The sequence below is a fragment of the Saccostrea cucullata genome, unplaced genomic scaffold (genome assembly GCF_032062105.1).
Source record: "Saccostrea cucullata isolate Sc308-1 unplaced genomic scaffold, CSIRO_AGI_Scuc_v1 ctg325, whole genome shotgun sequence".
NCBI lineage: Eukaryota > Metazoa > Mollusca > Bivalvia > Ostreida > Ostreidae > Saccostrea > Saccostrea cuccullata.
The window spans coordinates 1-18,433 of record NW_026923278.1 but is presented as its reverse complement, the minus strand read 5'-3'; the positions used below and the strand labels follow the sequence as shown (position 1 = coordinate 18,433).

Sequence of the window (18,433 nt, the reverse complement as noted above, 5' to 3'; positions counted from 1 at the left end):
TATCAAAACATTTAGAAAATGGAATTTCACAAATAAAGTTCAACTTTTTGGATTTTGTCTATCCCATGATCTTAGAATATTACCAATGTTACTAACCTGATTCACTTTAGTGATTCCAAAAACACCATAAAATAAAAATCAAGCAGGGCATATATGTTGGGGGCCCATGTCCTGTCCTTAAAAATTCTAACAATCTGCAGGTCTTTAGTGGTCCACACAGCCAGATCACAACACTCTGTCCCAGTAAGGTAGAGCTGGCCCTGGATTTGATGCCAGTAATCATGTGTGGTCTTTAATGATAAGCTTCCACCATTATCAACTGAAAAAATTAAGTAAAAGTTATTCTGTTGTAGATTCTCCTTAAAATGTAATAAATCCTCTTTTGATAGTGTTTGAGCTACTAAATGAGTTCTACCATAGTGACTAGACTTTTATTGCTACTTCCATAATTTTATAACACACGATATTAAAAGGAGCAATAGGAAGGCATCTAATAATTAAGAAATAAGGTATCATTTTTTGAGTTTTATTGGGATGTAAAACGGGTTGGTCACGTGATCAAATCCCATAAAGCCCGGAAGATTTGATCATGCGCCAACCCATTTTACATCCCAATAAAACTAAAAAAATGATACCTTATTGCTTATATTTACATTTGTGACTTATTCATACTTTAAATTTGCCTGATTGTGACTTTTAACGTGTGAAATGCATTATTTTTCAAATCCAACGGCATGTTTGTAATCCACTGAACGCGCGTCGACCCTTTATGACGTCACTGAGAAATTACGTCGAACATTTATCCATACGAATATCTATGACCTCTTGACCCCGTACCTGTATTTATACAGTTATAAAAACGCTTGCTTTCAGTAGTATTATATAAAGGAAAACATTTGCAAATGTAAATATTATTTGTTAAGATATGTATCTGCTCTGCAATACCTAGGAAAAAATCCTTAATATCTGAGCATGCCTCCATAATGGTCTTGTCCTTGGCTGTAAAGGGACATTTCACCTCTACGATAGCAGGCACTTTTGATGGCTGGTCCTTCTGCTGAAGGTGGACAATGTTAGTTTTAGGAAAATCTCCCTGAACGAAGCCATCAGGTGATGCCCCTAAGACTCCTGATTCATGCAGCCATATACCTGAAATACAAAAGTACAAGCATGTACATAAATGTATACCTTCATTAAGTGATGATGTAAACATCTGTCGATTTAAGCTGCTTACATGACTTAGGAATTAATTTACATTAAAGCTCAACAGAGTTGATTGTGTACAGTAAAATAATTCTGATTTCATGTCTAATCTACTCTTATAATATAAAAGACAAGCACTAACATTATGATATAAAGGTATATATGTAGCTGGTAAAATACATTGTACATATAAATGCATGCATCTAAATGAAATAAGGAAGGTTGTGTACTAAAGATTTGTTTATGCACTTTATGCATTTGTTATTTCTTAACTTTCATACACTCTTGATGTTAATGCACCCACAATTTAACTACTTGCCTGTTGGCAAAACTGTGACTGAACCTGCTTTGCAGTATTCTTCCAAACCAACTTTCTCGTGAGTGATACCCCACTGAATAGGAGCCCTTCTTTCCAAGTTGTAAGCACTTAAAATTCTCTTTTTAAGTGACTCCGACAATCTATAAAAGAATATTACAAATCGGGTATTTCAAAATTAATTCATATGTTCTTAGTGAGAAAAAAAATCATCAATATTGTATAAACCTTACTGGCATCAGATATTTATTTATGTAGTTGCTAAAACTTGCAACTAGGAATTTGAATTTTAAGTAAAATAGAATTTAAGATATATTGTAGTAACCATCTGAAAATATTTGTATAAACATAGAATTTAAAGATACCTGTTTCGTCTTGCTGCTCCAATAATTAGGCCAAAATTTGAAGCTGTAAATCTATATTTTCTAATAGCAGCCCACAGAGAGTTTTCACGCTGGCCAGCTGTCATAAATGCCGCCTCCATAATCTTTTCTGGAGAGATAATAAGGTGTTTTCGAAGCCATGTTTTAGGATCATCAGCACTGATGTACGCCTCGCTCATAAGCAAATCTTCAATCAATGGTACTGGACTGCCAGGGGTCTTGGGCTCCTCTGAGAGAATCCAGTGTAAAGCTACAACATATTTTGCTAAATTAGTATAGCATAGTACCAGAATATATATATACTTTGTGTTTTCAAGATTTTTGTAATCTCTTATTTGATATACACTAACTTGTAAAGGTAATGTTAGGTAAAAGACTATAAAACCTAGTTATATCCTTAATAAATAGTACATCCACATCAACAGGATTCAGTATAACAATGAAGACAAAAAAATCAAGCACACTTTCAACATCAACATGTAAACAAGGCTGAACTGAAAAATGAACTCCTCAAAACTGAAAAATAAACTCCAAAGAACAGCAACCTGTGAAGCGCCCCAACTGTCCCAGCTGATGATACAAAAATGATCTGTCATTGTCCGTTACTTTTCTTGTCAGTGCTCTACATAATTTGAGTATTTCAAAAAACATTTTCCTATTAGATTAATGTACTATGTGATATTTCAGAGTTTGCAAAACTTGTCAGTTTTGTCTCGTTTACCAACAAAAAATTGTAGATGTCATGCATAACTTCAGTATAAGATGGTCATGTTTCTTGATCTGAATTTACTCCATATCCCTCTTTATGGGAATTTTGTACCTGTAGATCATGTAGATAAGGGGAGGGGGATATTTTATTTTAAAAATATAGTCATTTAATATTGGGGGGGGGGGGGTCGTTTTTGTTTTTTTTTTTTTTAACTTTTTTGATTTTAATTAAAACCTTTTTTGTTTTTATGAGTTTTGATTTACATATGATCTAACAACTTATAGTGCCAATTGAACTTGAATTTTCAAAAAAATAAATAAAGGAAAATTTAAGACTGACAAACCCTTACATTTAAGCATGTTTCATAATATTTTTTGCCTAACTTCTATATAATATTTAACATCCACTGATTTAATTGCTGTGCACTACATACATCGTCAAATGGAGTCCAACTAATATAATGCTAACCTGTGAAAGTTGCAGGTCAAAAATGACTGACAGAATTTTTCAAGTTTCACATACCCTGATGTTTATATTAAAGAATTCTTAAGGACATTGCTTATTAACACATACTTGTAATCCTGCTGCTTTGGGGGATACAGCTCAGCTATCGTAACAGTGGATTTTGGTGGTGCCGACTTTGGATGTTTCAGCCAAGAACATTTTATGTCTGTTTTACTTGCTCTTTTATAGCTGTAATTGAAATATAAAATGTCTTCAAAAGCTACTTCTTATTTTGCACACGCTTACTTGAATTTTAAAAATCAAAAAGTTTAGTTCATATGTACATTGTACTGTTTGTACATTTTTTTTTTCATTGAACCCTGATTCCCAGCGAGGCTAAGCAACTCCATCTTTCCAGAAAAAAAGCTGTTTCCATAAAATCAGACATTCAGCTTTTTTATCAATTACACTGACACTTCTACTATCAAACCTTGTCCAGTTTATAATTATATTTACCATATGGCTCAATGGCAGAAAATAGAATTTTTGGAGTGGAAAAGTCGAATTCAACTATGAAATGGTATGTGCTAATCCTGGACAGAGAGCGAAATAAAAAAAAAATGTTGGTCTGAAAATTCAATTCAAGTGTCTAAATAATATAGTTAATGAATAAAATTTGTTTACCTCTCATATTTCATAACATTACTTCGACATATTAAATGATTACTCCGATGTAATTTTAGAAACAGATTTTTAGCCAATCAAAACCTCTGCCCATTATCAGTATACATCATTTCATGGTTGAATTCGACTTTTCCACTCGGCGAGCAGATCTTTGACATTGTTTATGGAGATAAAAGGTGTGTCTCTGAGGGAGGGGTTACTCCGTGTAAATAAGAGTTGGATACCTTGTGTTATTATAATACTATAAGATAAAAAAATTATTATAGAAACAAGTGCCTGTGGTTTTATCTCCTAAAATCATCTGGGTACAAATTACAATGATAAATCAATGAAATATGGACAAAATATTTAAGCTTTCACATTTCAAATCCCTCAGTGCAAAAGACCTCAGATGATTTTCTTAAAAATTATTCTTCATACCCAAAGAGCAATGCCGCAGCAACATGGTGGCATTTGTATTGTCCCATTGGGCACTGACATGTTGCATCCTTCACAATTCCGTCTTCAGCATCCAAAAATATCTATGGAGTATGGATACAATTTTTAATAAAGTGTTATTAATATAACACCTTAGAATGTATAGGCCTAGACCTGTAAAATATATTCAACCTTTGTTATATATTAATTTGGTTGTATATTGAAAAACCGCAGACTTCATAAGCATTTTTCATTATTAATGTTGCCCCCCCCCCCCCCCCCCTTTTCATAACGAACGAAAAACAGCTCCAGTATACATTTCAAAACCCAAGATACTAAACCCTTCTTTATCCTGCTAAGTTTCAATTACAAACCAATTAATTTCATCTTGTAAATGTTTTTTTCAGTTAATAAAAAATATCTCTTATTGAAAGGCAAGCTCTAAAACGAATGCTGAAGTACCTACCTGTACTTTGTACGATGTATCTCTCATTGAGGCTTGAACGCAGGCATTAATAACTCTCAGCTCGTCAACTACAAACCGTAGGACCCTCCCACTTTCCACCGCTGCCTCACTCTTCCTAGTTAACTTAGTGTGCCCCTCAACATACTTGACCCAATACAAAATCGAAAGAGCCATAATAGCGAATGTACCCGGAAGTCAACTTTCACGCAAAATCTCGCCTGTCACGTGACGAGACTTACAGACCCTAATTGGCACAGTTTACGGAAGTTCAATGGGGTCTTCATTTCAAATTGCCTACTTAAGGAAAAAGGCAACAACGGTTTACTAAGCAGTCTCTTGTAAATTTTCCCCCATAAAACTTTTTACCCGTTGTCAGAGAGGGTCTGGAATGGTTTTCAATCAACCGTGACGATGACGATAACGCGAAACAGAGCCATGTTACGAGCGGGTTATTCGTCCTGCCATCTCTTAAATCGCCACCTTACTACCACAAAAACAGCCATTTATAGAGTAGACGATTATAATCATTACATTCATACGAAATTTGAAAGAAAACAGTCCCGCAATTTGGTTTTTTGAGCCAGTCAACTTACGGTTGTATTCCTCTCACTGGCGCATGCGCGCACCGTTTAACTTATTTTTTGCGTGGTTACCCATGCTAAATATAGCCAGAATTTGAAAGATAAACACTCTGATGAAATTCCATGCAAAGGAGAAACAAGACTCTGACAAAAATGCACGAGAAAGACATTGAAGATAATGAGAGTTTTCGATTTTCACTTTTGGGGGGTATCGTCATTTGAGCTTCAATAACTCATGAATAATTAGTCAAAATCATATGCGAACTTGGTTTTATCTTTTTGAAAGATGATTTTCAAAGGTAGATAAGAAAACTAAAAAGTATTTTAAGAAAAACAAATTTAATTCACCTCAAAAGTTTACCCTGCGTTTCTTTTTCCTTTCAGTATACATGGAGTTAACTTATAATGTTTTTACAATGTCTTGTTCCAAATCAAGCTGATGAAAATCAGATCCTCGATGCTCCTTTTTAGCTCACCTGAGCCGAAGGCTCAAGTGAGCTTTTCTGATCACATTTTGTCCGGTGTCTGTCCGTCCGTCTGTCTGTCCGCCTGTCTGTCCGTAAACTTTTCACATTTTCGACTTCTTCTCAAGAACCGCTGGGCCAATTTCGACCAAACTTTCCACAAAGCATCCTTGGGTGAAGGGGATTCAAGTTTGTTCAAAAAAGGGCCATGCCCTTATTCAAGGGGAGATAATTGAGAATTAGTGAAAATTTGGTGGTATGTTTTAAAAATCTTCTTCTTAAGAACCACTGTGCCAGGAAAGTTGAAACTTATGGGGAAACATCCTCAGGTAGTGTAGATTCAAGTTTATTCAAATCATGACCCCCGGGGGTAGGGCGGGGCCACAATTGCCGACCAAAGTTTTACATAGAAATATATAGGAAAATTCTTAAAAAATCTTCTTCTCAAGAACAGCAAAGCCATAATTGCTCATATTTATATGGAAGCATCCCCAGGTAGTGTAAATTCAAATTTGTTAAAATCATGACCCCCGGGGGTAGGGCGGGGCCACAATGGCCGACCAAAGTTTTATATAGAAATATATAGGAAAATTCTTTAAAAATCTTCTTCTTAAGAACAGCAAAGCCAGAATTGCTCATATTTATATGGAAGCATCCCCAGGTAGTGTAGATTCAAGTTTGTTCAAATCATGACCCCCGGGGGTAGGGCGGGGCCACAATGGCCGACCAAAGTTTTACATAGAAATATATAGGAAAATTCTTAAAAAATCTTCTTCTCAAGAACAGCAAAGCCATAATTGCTCATATTTATATGGAAGCATCCCCAGGTAGTGAAAATTCAAATTTGTTAAAATCATGACCCCCGGGGGTAGGGCGGGGCCACAATGGCCGACCAAAGTTTTATATAGAAATATATAGGAAAATTCTTTAAAAATCTTCTTCTTAAGAACAGCAAAGCCAGAATTGCTCATATTTATATGGAAGCATCCCCAGGTAGTGTAGATTCAAGTTTGTTCAAATCATGACCCCCGGGGGTAGGGCGGGGCCACAATGGCCGACCAAAGTTTTACATAGAAACATATAGGAAAATTCTTTAAAAATCTTCTTCTCAAGAACAGCAAAGCCATAATTGCTCATATTTATATGGAAGCATCCCCAGGTAGTGTAAATTCAAATTTGTTAAAATCATGACCCCCGGGGGTAGGGCGGGGCCACAATGGCCGACCAAATTTTTATATAGAAATATATAGGAAAATTCTTTAATAATCTTCTTCTCAAGAATAGCAAAGCCATAATTGCTCATATTTATATGGAAGCATCCCCAGGTAGTGTAGATTCAAATTTGTTCAAATCATGACCCCCGGGGGTAGGGCGGGGCCACAATGGCCGACCAAAGTTTTATATAGAAATATATAGGAAAATTCTTTAAAAATCTTCTTCTCAAGAATAGCAAAGCCATAATTGCTCATATTTATATGGAAGCATCCTCAGGACGTAGTGTAGATTCAAGTTTGTTCAAATCATGACCCCGGGGGTAGGGCGGGGCCAAACTTTTCAATAGTAAACCAATTACTACTTTTTCCTAGCCACAATGCTCGGGTGAGCGATGTGGCCCATGGGCCTCTTGTTTTAACAATATGTCACTTATGAGGCTTGTAAGATCGAGGTTAATCAGATTGGTTAGATCCAAATTATTTTTACAAAAATGACTGAGTTTTGCAGAGGTGCATGTTTGGTAGGGAAGGCTTTTTGTTTTTCCATCTTAATTGATATACAGGTTAACTAGTGTACATGTATTATATCTTCATCCGTCTTCCTTTTATCAAAAGTGTCACTTCAAAATGATAGCCAGCCTAATTGTCTCTCTAGAATAAAGTATCACTTCTAAATGGAAGCCCTAATTGTCTCGTCAGAATAAATGAGAAACTAGTTAGTAAATGTAACTTGAAAAGTATGTGATCCAATTAGATAAACATAATTTCTATTACAATTATTCTTGAGTCTTGCTAGATAGTCATAATATGCATTGTAATATTGGTAATTAATTTGATGTTGATGGATGAGTGCATGGTGCTGAATGCATGCATTATGCACTTTCTGTACCCAATCTAAAGGTGAAAGTTTGTGCTGTACTTGTATTATATAAAGAAATGTCAAATCTAATATAAAAAGACACATTATCTCCTAGTGTTTCCAAGGTTATTTTGTTAATGTCAAACTCAATGAAAGCTAGAAAAAAAAACCCAATACATTATCAATCTGACATCTAAGAATAGTACTTGTATTATAAATTATTTGATACAGATTTTAAAAAATGTGGGAAGTCACTTCCTCTGTACTGGTCACCTGATTTAAATTCATACTTGATTTTATTCACAAAAAGTGAATGAGATAGGGCAGCAGGCAAAGCTTATTTTAGCCCTCTCCCTACTGTCAGCTGATACAAATGTACCTCTTTTTTATGATGGGGGAAAGGGGGGGTATTAGAAAACAATCCTTGTTAATGCTAAAAAGCATGCCAACATTTTTGTACATAACATAATGTTAATGGTGCATATGTTAGAAGTTTATTGAAGTCTTGTAACACTTCATTTTATCAAGCACTCAACATATGCTATACATTTCATCCTTCATTGGTTAAGTCAGTTTGCAGCTTGCGATCTCTTCATCTGCATAACTTGAAGATCTATCTGTATGGTAAAGAATAGGAGCACATCATGTATCTTGAAGTCTTGTGCTCTTTTGTACATTCCAGGGGAAAAGAAAACAACTTGCTTTTTTTTCAAATAGATATTTTGGATAATTGTTTATTTTGTAAAAATTTGTTGCTTTGAAATTCTTTTCAGCCTGTTAAAACTGTCAGATACAGGTTCTCTCAATGTTTCTATATAGAGGATTTACAGTAAACTGACAGCAGGTCCTGATATGGTAAACCAATTTATTATTAAAGCAATACTGGCATATAAACTGCAGTAGCCAATAGAATTATAAACTAGAGCTGGTACTGTGAGTATTGAGCTCACAAAATGATACCCCCCCCCCCATTCCATATGGTTATAATGGCAAAGTCCATGTTTTGCTCTGGGAGACCCAAAGTGAGTGTCAGATCAAAAAGTAAAAAGGCGGTCAAAATGACACCATGTAACAAATATTCTTTGAAAATCTCATTAAATTTTATTCAATGGTAAAGGAGTTGTGCATAAGAGATGGGTACCCCTCAATATTGTAGAAAGAATGGCCATGTCCATGTTTTGCTCTGGGAAACCAAAAAATATGTGTTGGATCAAAAAGTAAAATTGGAGGTCATGTACACAATGACATTATGTAACAAAGATTCTGTGAAGTCTCATTATATTTGATTCAGTGGTATAAGAGGAATTGTGGATAAGAGATGGGTATCCCAAAGCGTAACAGTCAGACGGACAGACATCCTGATCAATATATACCCTCCCGCTTTTCAAGCAGGGATATTAAAAGCTGTGAATTACTATGATTTATTTTTTTGCAGTCTGCTCTTCGACCGACAGATGTCGTTCTGGAGGTAGGGCCAGGAACAGGAAACATGACGATGAAGTTACTGGAGAAAACCAAAAAGGTACGGACAAGTGTAATCAGTCTGTCCCATTGTAACAAGGGCATCAAAAAGGTATAGACGTGTTCATTAATCAGTCCCAAGGTACCATCTTCCTTTTTTGTATAATCACTGAATGTACATATTAAATACTAGGTACCTGGGATTTCAAATTTGGTTCCATCAACAGATTACTGTAAACCAACTGTTATTTGCATTATCTGGCTTGATCTCATAAAAAAGGTTAATAAGCAATAAGCCCTAGTGTCAATTCCTTTACAAGCAACACTTGTCCCTTAAAACATTCTACACTTTATACTGGTCTTGTTTAAAAAAGTTTTCCTGTTTTGATCAGGTAATAGCCTGTGAAATTGACCCTCGACTGGCCGCGGAATTACAAAAAAGAGTGCAGGGAACGTAAGTTTTCATGTAGTAACAGCAACATTCAAGCTCTTTCTTTGTTTTCATACTGTTTGATAAATTGCACACAGTTTTTGAATGATATATTACACAAGAATGTGAAAAGTTTTGACATTTATGAAACAAAATGGATTTTGTTTGTTATCAGGGTTCCAAAAAATAATAAACATATGCTATTATAATGCAAAATCATATACATGTAGATGTAAAAAGTATTTTTTCTATGAGTACATTAGGAACATAAGACTGGAATTTAGCAAATTACACATTTTTGTTTGAACCCCCACCCCAAATGATAGTTTTTTCTAGTATGATTTTTTTCCTATTGTTCAGGCCATACCAGACCAAACTCCATCTAATAGTGGGTGATGTCCTCCGGACTGATCTACCTTTCTTCGACATCTGTGTAGCTAATCTGCCATACCAGGTAATGACAAAAAATTTCTGGCAAAAATTTTCCCCAAAGAAATCTATTCAAAAATATTGAGGAACTGAATTAAAATCATCAAATTTTGTCAGAATTATTTTGTAATTTATACAATTTATAGGAATGAAATCTTGATTGTTGAGGCTTATTTTACTTTTTATATTTCCAGATATCCTCTCCCTTTGTTTTCAAGTTGTTACTACACAGACCATTTTTTAGGTATAAAGTGAAGCCTTTTCCTTCAAAGTACATGTAGTGTATACAGGGTTAATTTTCACCCCGTGTTATTTTCGCCCTTTCCACTTGCAAACAGTTTTGCCCTGTTTTAAATTCACCCAAAGTCAATTCTGTTTAAGATGTTATACTGCTTTATTTGAATTTGCCCCGTTTTAAGTTTGCCCACCTGTGAGTATGTTGAAATGAGCAAAAATAAAACGGGGGCAAAAATTTCCCTGTTTACAGTATATATACACATGTACATGTATACAGTGGAAACAGCTGACATTCATAACACTTAAAAAGTGCAAAACATAGAGTGGGTATTCTTAACTTTGTGGTTTTTTTTTGGCAGGTGTGCCGTGTTAATGTTTCAGAGGGAGTTTGCCCAGAGATTGGTAGCACGGCCCGGTGATAAGTTATATTGTAGGCTCTCAGTTAATACACAGCTACTGGCTCGGGTCGATCACTTAATGAAGGTTGGTTGAAAATTTTGGGTAGAAAGTTTTATACTGTAAAATACTTGTAAATGTTATTTATTACAACATAGAAATTTCATTTGAATTAATTTAAATATACAGTTGAACTATGTTATCTCAAACACTGATATCTTAGAAACCAGGGATTTGTCAAAGTGATTTGGCAGTTTGAAATACTTTTTTAATAAGATTTTAAAATGAATTCAACTTTGAAAGTTTTTAAAAATCATGCCTTTTAGCTGAAAAGTGAAATAAAAACTTATGATTGTGTGATTAATTAAATGTGTATAATATTAAACAGGTTGGCAAAAACAACTTTAGACCACCTCCAAAAGTAGAATCTAGTGTTGTCAGAATAGAGCCAAGGAATCCACCTCCTCCTATCAATTTTCAGGTGTATATGTAATGCATTAAATTATACCCCCCGCAAACGAAGTTTGGGGGGGTATATAGGAATCACCTTGTCCGTCTGTCTGTCTGTGCAAACGTGTCCGGTCCATATCTTTCTTACAGAGGGACATTAGAATCTACTACTCCACAGAAAGATTGCCCATGACCTAAGGGTGTGTCATGACCTTGACCCAAGGTCATTTGGGGAAGTTCAAGATCACTGGAAGAAAAATTTCATAATTCGTGTCTGGTCCATATCTTTCTTATGGATAAACTTGGTAGAACACAAAGATTGCATAGCCCAAGGGTGTGTCATGACCTTGACCCAAGGTCATTTGGGGAAGTTCAAGGTCACTGAAAGAAAAATTTCATAATTCGTGTCCTGTCCATATCTTTCTTATGGATAAACTTGGTAGGTTCTCATTTCACACAAAGATTGCCCATAGCCCAAGGGTGTGTCATGACCTTGACCCAAGGTCATTTGGGGAAGTTCAAGGTCACTGAAAGAAAAATTTCATAATTTGTGTCCTGTCCACATCTTTCTTATGGATAAACTTGGTAGGTTCTTATTTCACACAAAGATTGCCCATATCCCAAGGGTGTGTCATGACCTTGACCCAAGGTCATTTGGGGAAGTTCAAGGTCACTGGAAGAAAAATTTCATAATTCGTGTCCGGTCCATATCTTTCTTATGGATAAACTTGGTAGGTTCTCATTTCACACAAAGATTGCCCATAACCCAAGGGTGTGTCATGACCTTGACCCAAGGTCATTTGGGGAAGTTCAAGGTCACTGGAAGAAAAATTTCATAATTCGTGTCCGGCCCATATCTTTCTTATGGAAAAACTTACTTCTGAAAAACCCAGCGGGGGGTATTTTGTCCCGTTTGGACAGTTCTAGTTTAATGAATTTTTAGGTCACCTGAGTCATTCAGGTGACCTATTGCAATAAGTTCACCAAACTTATGGACATTTTTAGTATCTTCTCTGGAACTACTAAACCTATTTCAACAAATTTTGGCATGTAAAAGCATCTTTGGGCAAAGAAAGAGAGGGGGGGGCAAACAGTGTGAATTTCATGTTTCCTGCCCCATGGAGTCTGATGGTTGAAATCAAAACTATTAAAATTTTTTTCAAAAATCTTCTCTTATCCTGTACATCAAGCAGTCAGGCTTCTGAAGATATTGAGAAGTCAATATATTTCTGTCTAGATTGACCTTGACCTTTGACTTTGTGAAATGTGACCTCAAAATCTGTATTGGTCATCTAATCTTCAGTGGGAACCAAGTACCAAGTTTGATGTCAGTCAGGCTCTATCAATGGGTTCTAAAGATATGGAGTATACAAGATCTTTAATTTGTTTAGAATAGTTTGACCTTTGACTTAGTGACACCCAAATCAATGAGAGTAATATACTTTTCATGAATAGGGTTCAGTGTACCAACTGATATACTGACAGCTACAAAGCAATATGCTGTCTTTGTCAAGGGCATTAAAAAATACTGTACATTTCAAAGATTTTATTTGCAGAAATCAATTGATATTAAATATTATTAAGATTTTAAAACCATTTTACATACAGGAATAAGAAATGTATACAGAATTCTTTAAGATTCTGATATTTTTTTTTAAATTTTAATTTCTCTGTTTTATGCCCCAGTTCTTTTTATTTTACCATGAATGAATATACTTGTAGTAATATGACATTCATTAAATATAATATATCACAGTTTTCTTCGGTATCTTTGTAAAGCAATTTTTTCAGTAAGATTTGGTAAACTGTCCATACAACTGATCCTTGAAAGCTTTATTTTTTATTGCTTTTAACATGTTCATGTCTGATTTGCTAGGAATGGGATGGACTTGTAAGGATCTGTTTCTCTCGGAAAAACAAAACCATTGGAGCTTCTTTCAAGTAGGTACATTTTTACAACTTTGTATTTTGTAGTTAAGTATTTACAAAATACAATAGTAAATATATACTGCAGTGTGAAAGTAACATGGAATTATTGTATTTTACAGGTTTACCAAAGTACTGGAATTACTGGAGAAGAATTACAGGACCCACTGCTCTCTGAAGTCCATTGTAAGTAGCTGCAGTACTTGTAAACATTGATACTTTTGAAAAAGTTGAAATACTATTTTAACTTATAACTTCACAGGTAGAAGAATAGGTAGAGTAATAGTCATTCATTTACTTCGGAATGTAATTGACCCCATTCCAATTAAAAAAATGATTTTAAATTAATTTTGTTTTGTGATTTCATACAGCCTGTAGCCCCTGATTTTGATGTAAAGGAAAAAGTTTCTAAAATATTAGAGAAAGGAGACTTTGACAAGAAACGAGCTCGGTCAATGGACATTGACGATTTTCTAGGGTGAGAGTGATTTATTTTCATAATGATTATTTCAGATCAATTATAGTGATTTTGAATTTTACCATTCACTCAATGTTTTTTTTTCATCATTTTTCAGATTGCTAAATAGTTTTAATGCAGAAGGATTTCATTTCTCTTGAGAAAATCTTCAAAAAAAAAAATGTGCATCACCAAGTCTTTCATTGTTGAATATTGCATGCCTCCAGTGTACTTTCATTTCTGCGTCAGAAAAAAATGGATATTCTTACACTTGTACATGTATGTTATCAGTGCCAAGAAGATTGTTAGACCAAACGACTAGGCATTAAATTATACTCTGTGATGTTAGACTGGACATAAAACTGAATTTGTTACCTATCATTCAGTATCAAATACACTGTATGTGGAGTATTAGGGAAAAAAATGAAATCATCATAAACATAAATCTATATGAAAATTGTTGTTTTTCAATAATTATCAATCATTCATATTAACATCTCCCATAATTTCTGTTAAAGGTTGAGAGAGAGAGAGAGAGAGAGAGGAGGAAAGAGAGAAACAAAGAGAGAGAAAATTGCAGTTAAGTCATAGCAAATTAACAGGTGTTTTTGTTGTTTCAAATAAAATAAAACACTATGAAAAGTATATTTGTCACTGATTTTATTTTTCATGAGAAAGCACTGTGTATTCTTTGATAAAATGTTCCTGAAACCGTGACTTGTTGACCAGAAGAATAAAACATGGAGTACCAGCTTCAACCAAAACCCTGTTAAGTAAAGGGAAATAAACATGTTAATTCATTTTTTGTAGAGTGGAAAACTTGCCTTTAATATTATATTATGAATAATATTCCATCTAACAAACAAAAACTGATAGATTTATATTTGTTTACTTGGGTTGAATAACCTAACATGTCCATAAACGACACAGAGATAGTGAATTTAAAATAAATCTTGACTAGAGAGAAGATAACTTGCCATTTATTTTTAAGAGCTTGCGATAAGGTCCAAGTTTGAGGTATTTGATGTAATGTGGTCTTCTCCTTGTCTTCATAGTATATCTGAAGGACATACAAACACATTTAAGATGGATCATTGTTGCATACATAGATGAAACCCATATCTTAAAAAGTGTTGCAAGGATTTTGTCAGCAGTGTTCATAAAAAGAGAACAAAAGTTCTTATCAAATTTGTAGCTGTAACCACAATAATATACTGCATGTAGTAATATCTTTTCGAAATACTGAAAAATAAGTTTTTTCCATCTCAAAAAAAGTTTTTCTTCCCTATTCTGAACATTAGGATACAACACTTTATAACCTCCAGAAAAAAATAATTTTTTGTTCATTCCAAAATGTTACCCCTATTTAAATTTCATATTTGTAAGTTTTTGAATGAAGAAAATTTCTTCCTAACTATCTACCAATTTTTTTAACCTGAGTTGAGAGAGGGCAAACAAACATTAATTTAAAGATTGGCTTACCAATAAATTTTCTGGTTTGTACTTCTTGTCAAGATCCCAAGAAGCAGGTGGTACCTCTGGACCAAACATATGTATGATGTGATCATAAAATCTGTAAGAAAAGCAAGTTTTCTTATGTCTAACATTGAATTATGTGTCAATTTCCATGCCATATTAGCAGACGTTATCATTCAACTAATGAATCAATAACAGTATCACTGTAAATCACTTTATTTGTGGGAACTTTATTTCTGTGTTACTCTGGTCAGAAAAGAATTACCCGGTAGTGAAAAATGTAAAAAGTTTACACAACAGACAAAAGGGACTATCAATGGCTGATCGACTCAGGTGACCATTTAATACAGGCATTCCATGTGGGGCCCACCATTACCATTAATGCTCTACAAAGTTTTCCACCATTAAAGTCCTATAAACTTACGTGTGGTTTTCACTGAAGTCCTCAATGTAATCTGTCTGTGTGTGTTCTGGATACATGAACAATACAGGCCAGTGAAGAGTGCTGTCAGCATCCACATAAACCATGGCTCCACTAGGATTGTGTAGCTCTACATTAGTGAAGAGAAGTGGGTCGTAGCCTTTGTCTGCCAGTCCAGCTAGCCTAATACCACGACTCTGTAATTAGATAATCATAAAGAACTGTAGAATCATTTAGGTGAACTTGTCAGTTGTGTGCATTAATACCCGATTTTCTATGTAAATTGAAAAAATTAAAATAATGTACATTGTATTTCAAAAAAAAATTATAGCTATTATTGCATGCTTTTTTGTGGTCCATTTATAAGGGTAGCTACAAGTAACATATCAAGTGACGAAGAATATGTAAACTGATAATTATTCATGTCGGGCATATTTGAACATCCAGTCTTTAGAACCTTATCTCACCATTATTGCATCTATAAGTTTCTTGTGCTCTGCAAGTTCTTTTCGTTCTTTTGCTTGTTCTTTCCTTTTTTCTTTTTCTTGTATATGCTGCAGAAGAGAAATATTTAGAGTATTCACAATAAAATAAAATACCTGTAATATATTTCATATTTTTCCAGTGAGATTTAATGTACCAGTAGTTTTAATGTGAATTTTGAGAAAAAAAAGTTTTACCTTAAATTTTTCTGCCTTTTGTTTTATGTCCAAAAGAACTGTATTTGTTTCTTCTATCTACATTCAGTTAAAGATTTCTTAATTTCTAATGAACAAACCTACATATGATACATTGAGGCTCATAAATATTTTTATATGATACTATAATCTATATCAACAACTTTCAATACTTTTATCTTGTTCTAAATAGCAAAATAAAAAAGGACCAAAATAAGTCTAAATGATGCACATTTATATTTTTCAATTTCTATTATTGCAGCCCGGAGGACCCGGCTGCTCTATACATATAAGTTTTAAGTGTTGGTGTATGGGGATTGAGGTGGGAGAAGTTATTCAGAATTAAAGGTTTTCTAAACATTAAAAAGATTGTTAATCAGAATGTTCTTTCCATTTATAAATTACGAGATACATAATATATTTACTTCCATAAAGTGAATTTGTAAAAATATGTATGTTTTTGATATCTAATATGTTAAGTTGCTTATCATTTACCATCGAAAAAATGACAGGTCCCTTTTTTCAGAACATTGAATTTTACTTATTGCATAAAAACATACTCTACACAGTTTGTGTTTTATATTTATTCTTAAAGTGAAATACATTTTTGAAAATAGGTGCATGTGTCTAGTTTCAATTTATATTTTATGCAGCCAACATTTACCTGAGGAATTGATAAAGTTTTAAAGGGTATTGTTTTTGTTCGATTACATCAATGTTTTCTTGCTTGCTATCTGTATAAGGATACAGCTAGTCCTAGATCACTCCATAAGCTAGCTTCTGCATATTTCTTCATCTCCATACAACACTGAGCACCTAGAAAATTCAATGAAGACTTCCTGTAAACTTTGATTATACTGGTAGTGGGCTACTATTTCTTTCCTAAACAATCATATACATGTACTGGTATTTAAAAGACATCCTTGATAGTATACAGATTCTGTACCTCTTACAATAGCTTTCATGTGGTCTGGTTTGAATTTTCTAGCAATGATTGCATCATGAAGGGCTGATCTGTAATTTTCTACAAAACAAAAAAACCCTCAAATTTCACTACATCAGACTAACCATACATACCTGGTAATAAGAAATTATAATTATCTCACAAGTCTTTGATGAGACACTGACTCTACTAGCTGGTGTGTAATCATAATAAAGAAAGAGGAAAAAGCACTGCAGCAGCAACATAAAATGAAGAAGCCATGAAAAAACTGATTAATAAACGTATTCTTAGTTCAGTTTACTCATATACCAGTTTATCATTAAATTCAGACAATCTGCCCAAAACTGTTGTATGAGCTGAATTTTAAAGAATTTGGACAAAACCTGTCAGAGAAGTACAGGTAGCATTATATAAGAATCCATTTCATTTTTAGCTCTAATGGTCAAAGAGCAAAAGATCTTATGTGATAGCAAGGTGTCTGTCTAGCTGTCCATCTCTGTACACTGAACAATATTAAGCTCACTTTGACAAAGTTGAGATGATCTAATGCTATACCCTCTGCATATGAGTCGGCATAGGCTTGAGCCCCGGCATCCCAGTTATAGTTGTAGGATTAAGACTTGCAAGGATGATCATCTTAGGATAATGCTATCAGACTTGCTTTGGATGCTGATCTGACCTACAGCTTCCAGAGGAGTGACCAGGTTAAGGAATTTTGGAGCAGGACCATTCCAAAGTAACTATAAGCCCTACCTGGACTAAACTTGCATGGATGATACATCTATATTATACCAAACCTGCTTTGGGTGCTAGATTTGACCTATATTTTCCATGTGAGTAAAGTTTAGCCACACTTTAACCAAATTAGCATGGATGTTAGTTCTAGGAATGGTCACTTTCAGACTTGATTCAGATGCTGAATCTGCAGACCTACATTTTCCTGATAACTGACAAGGGTAATGTTTCTGGAGAAGCTCTTTTATCATAAAGGTCTGTTAGGACTAAACTTGCCTTTGCTCTGTATATGACTTACTTTTGTAGAACTGGGCAGCTGCTCTGTTTGTATATAAGACAGCGTTCAGAGTCTTGTCAGGACACTTTATCTTGATGCCTTCTGTGTAGTTTTCCACGGCTATGTCGTATCTCTTCTTCTTGAATTCAACATTCCCATCCTCTTTGAAAGCCTCGGCATTACCTATTGTGTATTAATTTAAACCAAACATTACATAATGTAGTGGATCCCTTGTCAAACTTGATCATTATTCTCCTATATATATGTATATATGAATATGAGGCAATGTTTGTCCTTAAATGTGTCACTAGTTTGTTACAGTAGCATTTTTCTCTTTTCGTTCATAATAATTAAAAGTAGTAAATGTTTACAAACATA

General features: G+C 34.3%; 3 protein-coding genes across 3 annotated transcripts in view; 1 reads left to right on the top strand and 2 right to left on the bottom strand.

Annotated features, from left to right (window-relative positions):
* Positions 1–4,863, bottom strand: part of LOC134263634 (uncharacterized) — a 6,460-nt gene extending 1,597 nt beyond the window's left edge. The window contains exons 1-7 of the mRNA XM_062746006.1: positions 4,623–4,863; positions 4,160–4,260; positions 3,185–3,304; positions 1,885–2,061; positions 1,523–1,662; positions 946–1,149; positions 97–319 (exon numbers count right to left, since the gene is read on the bottom strand). Coding sequence (XP_062601990.1) covers positions 102–319; positions 946–1,149; positions 1,523–1,662; positions 1,885–2,061; positions 3,185–3,304; positions 4,160–4,260; positions 4,623–4,796 — 1,134 coding nt within the window. The 5' untranslated portion in view covers positions 4,797–4,863 and the 3' untranslated portion in view covers positions 97–101. The remainder of the gene's footprint in view (positions 1–96; positions 320–945; positions 1,150–1,522; positions 1,663–1,884; positions 2,062–3,184; positions 3,305–4,159; positions 4,261–4,622) is intronic.
* The window catches only part of LOC134263636 (probable dimethyladenosine transferase), a 27,632-nt gene extending 13,461 nt beyond the window's left edge, over positions 1–14,171 (top strand). The window contains exons 3-12 of the mRNA XM_062746007.1: positions 9,176–9,262; positions 9,594–9,655; positions 9,992–10,085; positions 10,255–10,304; positions 10,657–10,780; positions 11,082–11,174; positions 13,020–13,084; positions 13,192–13,255; positions 13,441–13,547; positions 13,645–14,171. Coding sequence (XP_062601991.1) covers positions 9,176–9,262; positions 9,594–9,655; positions 9,992–10,085; positions 10,255–10,304; positions 10,657–10,780; positions 11,082–11,174; positions 13,020–13,084; positions 13,192–13,255; positions 13,441–13,547; positions 13,645–13,687 — 789 coding nt within the window. The 3' untranslated portion in view covers positions 13,688–14,171. The remainder of the gene's footprint in view (positions 1–9,175; positions 9,263–9,593; positions 9,656–9,991; positions 10,086–10,254; positions 10,305–10,656; positions 10,781–11,081; positions 11,175–13,019; positions 13,085–13,191; positions 13,256–13,440; positions 13,548–13,644) is intronic.
* On the bottom strand, positions 14,167–18,248 carry LOC134263647 (tetratricopeptide repeat protein 4-like; the record flags this gene model as incomplete). The annotated part of the gene is made up of 9 exons (XM_062746025.1): positions 14,167–14,292; positions 14,504–14,586; positions 15,009–15,099; positions 15,427–15,620; positions 15,891–15,977; positions 16,104–16,160; positions 16,849–16,916; positions 17,047–17,124; positions 18,077–18,248. Coding segments are annotated over 9 exons (936 nt in total), but the record flags the coding sequence as incomplete, so codon positions are not given.
* Between the last annotated feature and the right edge of the window lie 185 nt (positions 18,249–18,433).